The sequence below is a fragment of the Copadichromis virginalis genome, linkage group LG13 (genome assembly GCF_057382275.1).
Source record: "Copadichromis virginalis isolate Kocher_CV1m ecotype Utaka linkage group LG13, C_Virginalis_male_GT1.1, whole genome shotgun sequence".
Taxonomy (NCBI): Eukaryota; Metazoa; Chordata; class Actinopteri; order Cichliformes; family Cichlidae; genus Copadichromis; species Copadichromis virginalis.
In genome coordinates, this window is record NC_140630.1 from 7,702,744 (window position 1) to 7,710,604 (window position 7,861).

General features: G+C 37.9%; 1 protein-coding gene across 1 annotated transcript in view; it reads left to right on the top strand.

Moving 5' to 3' along the window:
* cdh5 (cadherin 5) overlaps window positions 1-7,066 on the top strand; it is a 69,477-nt gene extending 62,411 nt beyond the window's left edge. The window contains exons 15-16 of the mRNA XM_085477082.1: window positions 571-703; window positions 1,721-7,066. Coding sequence (XP_085333208.1) covers window positions 571-703; window positions 1,721-2,105 — 518 coding nt within the window. The 3' untranslated portion in view covers window positions 2,106-7,066. The remainder of the gene's footprint in view (window positions 1-570; window positions 704-1,720) is intronic.
* Window positions 7,067-7,861: the final 795 nt, after the last annotated feature.

Here is a 7,861-nt window from a genome sequence, read left to right on the forward strand (position 1 = left end):
CCCATTGTTACACCCCCTCCCCCCGTTTCTCTCTTTCACAATTGTTTATTTCATCGTCATCTGCTTCTCTTTCCTTTCCTTCTCAACACCCCTGCACGTTGTTTTCTCACACTCATTTCCACTTCCCTCGTTGTGTTTACTGAAATTCCCTTCCTGTCTTTTATGCTCCCCTTTCTTGTCTTTCTTTGTGCAGTTACTCTGTGCATGTCTCTGGCTGGGTAGATTCACTTAAGGTTTTCACGCTTGGGGCGAACGTCTCAGATACCTTAAACCATCTATTCCTCATTTTCTCTCCTTCGTCACTGCACTGCTCTCTAGTCTCATTCCCTTGTCAGTGCTCTACTTTTCTCACTTGTTTCCTGGCCCCATTCTTATTCTGCTTTGGTTGCGAGTCTCTATCACGATTTCACAGTCATAGAGCCATTGGTCTGAAAGGATAAATGATTAAATGCAGTCTGTCTTTTTGTTTTACTCTTGATGTCTTCATTTTCTACCAACAGCAGTTTTGATTCGCTGTGCTGGATGTCAGCCGAGTAGATTCTAAACACACGTTTCTTTTCTGCTTTTAAGTCATAGTGATCCTGTTCGCGATGAGGAAACGCTACCAGAAGGATTCTCTGGCCAATATGAAAAACAGCGGAGAGATTCATGAGCAGCTGGTCACATACGATGAGGAGGGAGGAGGAGAGATGGACACTAATGGGTATGCAGATGAAAAGAAGCACTGCTATACACTTTTAAACTGACAACTTGAATATAACTGAAATGAGCTGACATGGTTTATCAGCAGCCCCCCTTTTTTGCAGACTTACATTTGATTCTATTTTCTTTATAATCCTCTCAAAGGAAAGATTTTTGACCTCTGAATGAAACAACAAAAACCCAAGAATTTATAAAGTCTTGACAAAGAATGACAGAAAATCCATTTTAAGTAAAAATGTAAAATAAATGTTGCTTCTTACTCACAATTTCAGCAATGCCAGTGAGGCCATTAATGCTCTTTTTTATGTCATTAATTTCTCTTTTGTGGCTGCCATGCATAAAAAAACAGCTCACAAAAACTGAAGGGAGCTTTAATTATTTAAATGTAGGATTGAAACTGTCTACTGGAACATAGACAGCTTTTTAAACATTTAAACATTCCTCTTTACCTTATACTGTTTATGTTTCTATTGCTTACATCCAGATATTCATATTTTTAAAATAAATGAAACAGATATATTCAACGTTTCTTATGCTTTTTTATGGTTTATTTGCATAATCTTTTTATTATTATAAAATCCTTGACAACAAATAATAAAGTGTGCTACCTCCTATATCTCCATTTATTTGCACTTTAATCGTATCATCTTTTATGTATCTACTGACTTAGTTTCACCTAATCTAAATCGAAATATCACTAGAGATCCACATAATTCAGGTAAACTATCCATATTAAATGTACCAGAACTCACTGTTTGCCGATAAAAGCCACAAACGCAAGTTAATATAAGAATATCTAAGTTGCAGAGTAGCCAAGACATTACATTACTATTGGTGACTTTCTAAAATATATTTAAAAAGACAAAAAGATCAAATATAACTTGATAGTTGAGCTGTAGCATTAAGCATTCTGTAATAAATATGTCAGTGGACATATTTAAATGTCCGTACCCAGAAAATCTCTGTGATGAAGAAATGTGATCAGCAAATTTACTCACTCTATCCTCTTTTCTTTTAGCTATGATGTCTCAATCCTCACTTCCGCTTGCCATGACGGTTCCCTGCTTCGCCACCAAGATCACCGCCCCCACCCCTCACTCTACGCCATGGTCCAGAAACCCCCCCACCACACTCAGCCCACCGCATGTAAGGGCGACATGGCAGCGATGATTGAGGTAAAGAAAGACGAAGCTGATCACGACCGAGATGGATTCCCTTATGACACTCTCCACATCTACGGCTACGAGGGACCCGAGTCTTTAGCCGGAAGTCTCAGCTCTCTGGGAAGTTCCTCTACTGGTTCGAACTTGGATTATGACTTTCTCAACGATTGGGGCCCGAGGTTCAGGACCCTGGCAGAGCTCTATGGTGTAGATGGCCCAGATCACTACCATCAGTACTGATACCACATACCACCACATAATGACAAATCATACACATACATAACAAACATACAGCTTGATACAGTAATCAGAAAGAGCCATAGCAATACACTCACATACTGACCAGAAGCATGCAGGAAATATACACATTCACACAGAAACAGACCTACAGTTGATAACCGTGTTCTTGAGAGACTTCTCCAGCTCCTCAAAACAAAATCAGGGAGCTCCTTTTTATCCAGTAACAATGACTAACTTCTGTTATGATGTGTAATTCAGTGAATCCATTAGTGTGTTGTGCCTCTGTCTGTTCACTCCCAGTCAAAAGAAAAGAAAAGAAAAAGCTTCATCAAAATCCTGGAAGCTCCATGAAGTTGAGTCAAGGAGGCTCTTTTTTTTTTCCTGTTTCCAGTGAAATATTGGAAAAATTTTAAAGGAACAGAACACCAGGACATCTTTGATAGAAATAATAGAAATAGTGGCTTCATACATTTGCAAGAGGACTGATTATTTGGTGACAATACGAGATCCACACCATGAGGATTTTCCTTTACAGCAGTGTTGTGAGTTTTACACGGTAACCCTTTTATTCTGAAAAAGGTCTAAGCAGGTGAAGCCAGTTGGGTTGGTTATGGATGGGTATGGATAATCCAGTCCCTTTCAGTGATGTTACTCAATTACTTAATTTCTTTTGCATTTAATAATTTTGCAGCAGCATTTTGAAATATGATTTTTCCCCCTGTGGTGACTTTGGCAAAAGACACAGACTATTGAAGATGAAAAGTTTATAACGATTCATTTTGTATCCCCTAAAATAAGCATTAACCTTCCCCATCATATTGGCCTGTTAATGTATGATTAACTGAATTCATATATTTAAATCCTTATATCCTGTTTAACATTAAAATGTATTGCTAATATAATATTGCAGACTCTGAAGATTAGTTCATTTTGCTACAAAGAGAATTAAAGGAATCGTAATAATTCAATCCAACAGGGGCTGCAAAATGCTGCGTGTGAAAGCAACTCACTGCTGATCTTTTTTTCCCCCTTCGTTCTTTTTTTCTGTCTCTTTTGGTATACGGCGTGTGATCTCTTCTAACTTTGATGTGTGGGGGTTTTTTTTATAAATTTGACAAAAGGGACACGAACACTGGGAGAACGAGGTGATTTTATTTTTGATCTGTAGTTGATGATTTGATTTGTAAATATGATTGCTTGAGGGGGTTACTGTACTGGGAAACTGAGCAGCCACGCGAGTTTAAGCTCAAAGGGGTTTGAAGTGTTTGATCACAGCAAGATGCCAGTTATGTTTTCTTCATCTGAAATACTAGAAGAGACCGTCTCTGAGGAAAGTTCAGCTCTGTAAAGTCTACTTTGTTCATCAGAGCGTCAAGTCCGATGGGTTATTTTGTGACGTGTCCATTGAGTTCGTGATTTTTCTGAGGTCCAGACATGACATCAGGTGTCTGAACAGTAGTCAACAGAATTCAAAAGAAGCATCAGAAGTCCCTGATTTTTTTTTGCTGTTTTTTAAGGTGAAAACCTTAAAAAAACTTTCCCGCTTTGTGTTCCTGAAACCAACCCTCTGATATGAATAAGGTCATTTTCCGAGTAAGTCATTTTGCCCATTTTCTCAGTTATCTTCTGCTCTGAAAAGAGAAAAGACAATCGACAGACAGAAAGGAAATGACGCTACTGCTTCTCAGACAGAATTACAGCATGTTCCGAGGGTTTATTTGACAGAACCCATCATCACAGTTATTGTTGAGATGAAAGCCTAATTCTCAGAGGCCTACTGGAACAAAAGTAATTCAGACAACTCAGGAAGCACAGAGCTGGAAAAGCAGCTAGTTGGGCAGCCACAATGACTCTGAGGTGGCTTGAATAACTTTAACCTCTAAACCTTCTTGGCTGCTATCAGATCATAAAACTTGAGATGAAAAATACCCCAAACTTTTTGATAGTCTAGATGGTTACTTAATATAGCTACTAAAAGTTAGGTAATAGTTTCTCCTAATAGTTGTGTAGGATTATTTCTACCTTGAATTTTAGCATTACATAGTAAGGATATTCTACTTAGCAACGGATACGGCGCTCCTTGGCGTCAAATTGAAGTTTTGTCTATAAAATGTCAATAAATATGAGAAATACCCACAAGAGCTTCTCAAAAACCAAAGTAGCTCCTTTTTTCCTTTCCAGATATGCTGGATATTTGGCCTGCCCCGTCTCTTAAGTAATCAGGAACAACCAATCGCAAGGCCGCACTCGGTAGCGTTTAAACAATAATCACAGATCTTTTAGATTATTGCACGAACAAATGCCCAGGAAATAAACCATTGTTTCTGCATTCATTCATAAAGCACCACGAAGGTAGAAGGTCACCATTGTCTGTGATTATTGTGACATCTGTGAATCTAGTACCAATTGTTGCTGATAGTACCACCCTACTGAACACACACACAGCGTAGTGTGTTTCTTTTTTCTTTTTAAAAAAAAGTAATTTCATTTCAGTTTATTTAACCTACTATTCAGTCCCAGGAATCGGAGTTGAACTTGTTCCCTTAAAACTCAGTCCTGCTTGGAATGCCTTTTGATAAACAGTGAGACAATAGCTGGAAGTCCTCTCAACGCCTTCCTGTTGGGGTTTAAATATATATATATATATATACACTTAGCCAGTTCCTTCTCCTCAGTCTTAGCTTTGCTCTCCTTGTTTGCCTCACCATATCTCCTCGGCGCTGTCTTTTTCTCCGTCGTCTAATCAGTGAGACCAAACAGTGGACTCAACTTCCTGTCCATCTGGGAGGTTGTGCCCGCCTCTTCCTGTCTGTGTTATCTTTCTCCTGGGCCAACACATTGTGCTCACTTCCTGCAAGTCCAGCCTGAGAAATGGGCTTGAAGAGGAAGAGGGAGCGAGGCAAGGAGCCGCATGGGATGAGGTTGGGGGTTAAGAAGAAAGAAAGATGAAAAGAACAATGCAGAGCAATGATTAGTTTTCCAGCTGAACAGAAACACCTCAGAGCAAAGATGTGTTTTTTTTGACCTGTACAATTTGCCATCCTCATGAAAGAAGGCTGATCCCACCAGTAAATATTACGTTTATTTAAAAAAAACAAAAACAAACAAACACAGTCTCAGTTTTGTGGCTTCAAAATGGCAGGAATGGAATCTTAAGTACTCTTACCTTCAGTTTATTTCTCCTCATTGTTTTTAGGCATTGCACTCAAGATCTTGGTCAAAAGCAACCCACTGTTTTGTAAGTGTAAAAAAACCTTCAAATATCTCTTAAAAATTCTGGCACAACAAGCACCACTGCTAAAAAAAAAAACATTTCTAGAATCTAAGAATCTTAGCTAGTTTTATAATCCATGTCCTTGCTCGGTGAACAAACAATGGCTCATTTTTCTGTCTGACATCTTTGTTTGAGTCAAAGAATGGAAACAAACTTTGTAAACTTTGGTTCAATTTTGCTTCATTGTGCAGTGAAAGAAAAACTTTTTGTCTTGTTATTTCAAGCTATTTCGTGGCTCTAAAAGTAACAGTAATCTTTTTTATGTGTGTGTGCGTGTGTGTATGTTCACTATTATTGTAATCATGGCTGTTATTTAAAAGGTGTTCCCATGAAAAAGAAAAACTTCATTGTTAAAAACCAGCAGGCTGTAGCAGAGACAGGTGCTCCATTATCTACTTTCCTAAAAGCAACAAGTGCTGGCTGTACTTAGGTGAGAAAAGCTGGCACATTATTCGAGGCAGATGGACATTCGCTAGCAATTTTGGCCAGCAGTATTTTCAACTTGTTAAGCTCGTTCCAAAACGATATAAAATGTAGCACATACATTTTTATGACAAAAATCCATTAATAGAATACATCAATCATTAAACACTTCCAAAACATGGACCATATAGTCAGACATGGCGTAATATTTTCCAGAGCGTGTCATATTTCTTTTTTCTTTTTTCTGCCAGGACCAAGACTTGGACATATTGGTTTAGACTAACATGTTTCTTCCAATCCATCATGCCCAGCATGCTTTCATTTTTAGGAATTTTCTTGAGCTCTTCACCCGCTTCTCCACACTTATTCATCAGATTTTGCAACTTCCAACATTTTCCAAGTATTACAATAACACGCTACGGGACAATGACAGCCATACGAGTACCATAATTAATTTGATATGTTGGTTATCAGTGGTTGTGGGAGGACATTTACCTCCCCTGCTGAAGGAGTCACATTGGAAGCAGTGAAAATTAAACCTCTCAGGGTGGGATCCCAACACAAAAAAGTTCTTCACATGAACGTGAAGAAACAAAAATATGTAGTGTGGTTTAAAAGACAACATTTAAGTGTTTTTCTTCTGTTTCTGTCTAATGTTTCAACAAGGGATTTTATTTTGAAATGTATATAGAAAAAATGTGCCTAATAGGGATCTTTCTCTGGCCTCACCTTGTTTATTTTTTTCTTATTGTTGCTATTATTTTTGCCTAAATAACTGTATTTAAAGGATTATAAACTTGACACTCTCTTTTTTTAATTGCTGTATAAAGGAAAACTAGATTCAGTTTCAGCACATGAAAGAAAATAGTGTTTGATGCATGAATGAGTCCTCGAGTGAATATGTAACTTTCTGCTTGTGTGTCCACTTTTGTGTGTGTGTGTGTGTGCGTGTGTGTGTGTGCAAGGGTGCTTGTGATCGTACCATGACTGTACCCATGTAGATATACACACAAATGAGTATCAGACCAGTTAAAAAAAACAAAAAAGGGAAAGAAACCACATTTCTCTTGTGTGAAAACATTAAGGTCTGCAAGGGAGCGACATGTGCCTTTACTCTTTAAAAAAAAACATGTAAAGAAAAAGAAAAATGCTTTTTTTTGATGGTGAACACGATGTTTTCTATAGTGTTTTATGGTGTACAGCAACTACTTTTTATTACATGAATTTTTGTAAGTGTAGAAGAATAAAAATCCACTCAAATATGTTTTGTTTATCTGGTGATTTTTACTGACACTTTGGGACAGAAGAAAATATTTCACCAAATGAACTATAAAATGTTAAATGGACTGGTTTATGTACAGCACATTTCTGCTCTGCTTGAGCTTTACACAACATGTTTCATTCGCCCATTCAGAGAAGCACTTTTTTTTCTACACCTAAGGGTAGATCAAACATTCACACTTGGGTGCTTGAGAAGCAACTTGGGTTAAGCATCTTGCCTGAGGATAGTATGATAGGTGAATGGAGCAGCCAAGGGTCAAACCACCAACCTTCCAATTAGTAGATGAGCTGCTCTACCTCCTGAGCTACAGCCAAGACATCTGTGCTGAATAAATGTGGATGTACTAGCTCACCGGTTTATTTTTATACTAAAAAGTATTCAAGTAAGCTCTTACAACCATTTCAAATTGCATCAGCTTGTAAATTCCACTATCTGATGATATGATACATGATGCCAGTAAGTGGCTGCCTCCAGTTTTGAGCCACCCCAGATGACTTCAAGTAGCCAGAGGTTCTTGTATTTTTAAGTGGTCTTCAGCAATAGTCCTCCACATAGATTTTCTGAAGGTCTTTGGCTGCTTTTTAATTCTTTTTCAACCCAGGCCATTTTCAGAGGAATGATTTTGTTTGTTTGCTTTTTGGTGTGTTTGTTAATCTATTTAACTGACCTATGAATCGGTCAAGCATAAAAAAGCACCTAACTCAACAAGTGGTGTACCTACACATAACAAACAACTTAGCAAAGAAAAAATATTGTAAATTGTATCTTTAGGTATTT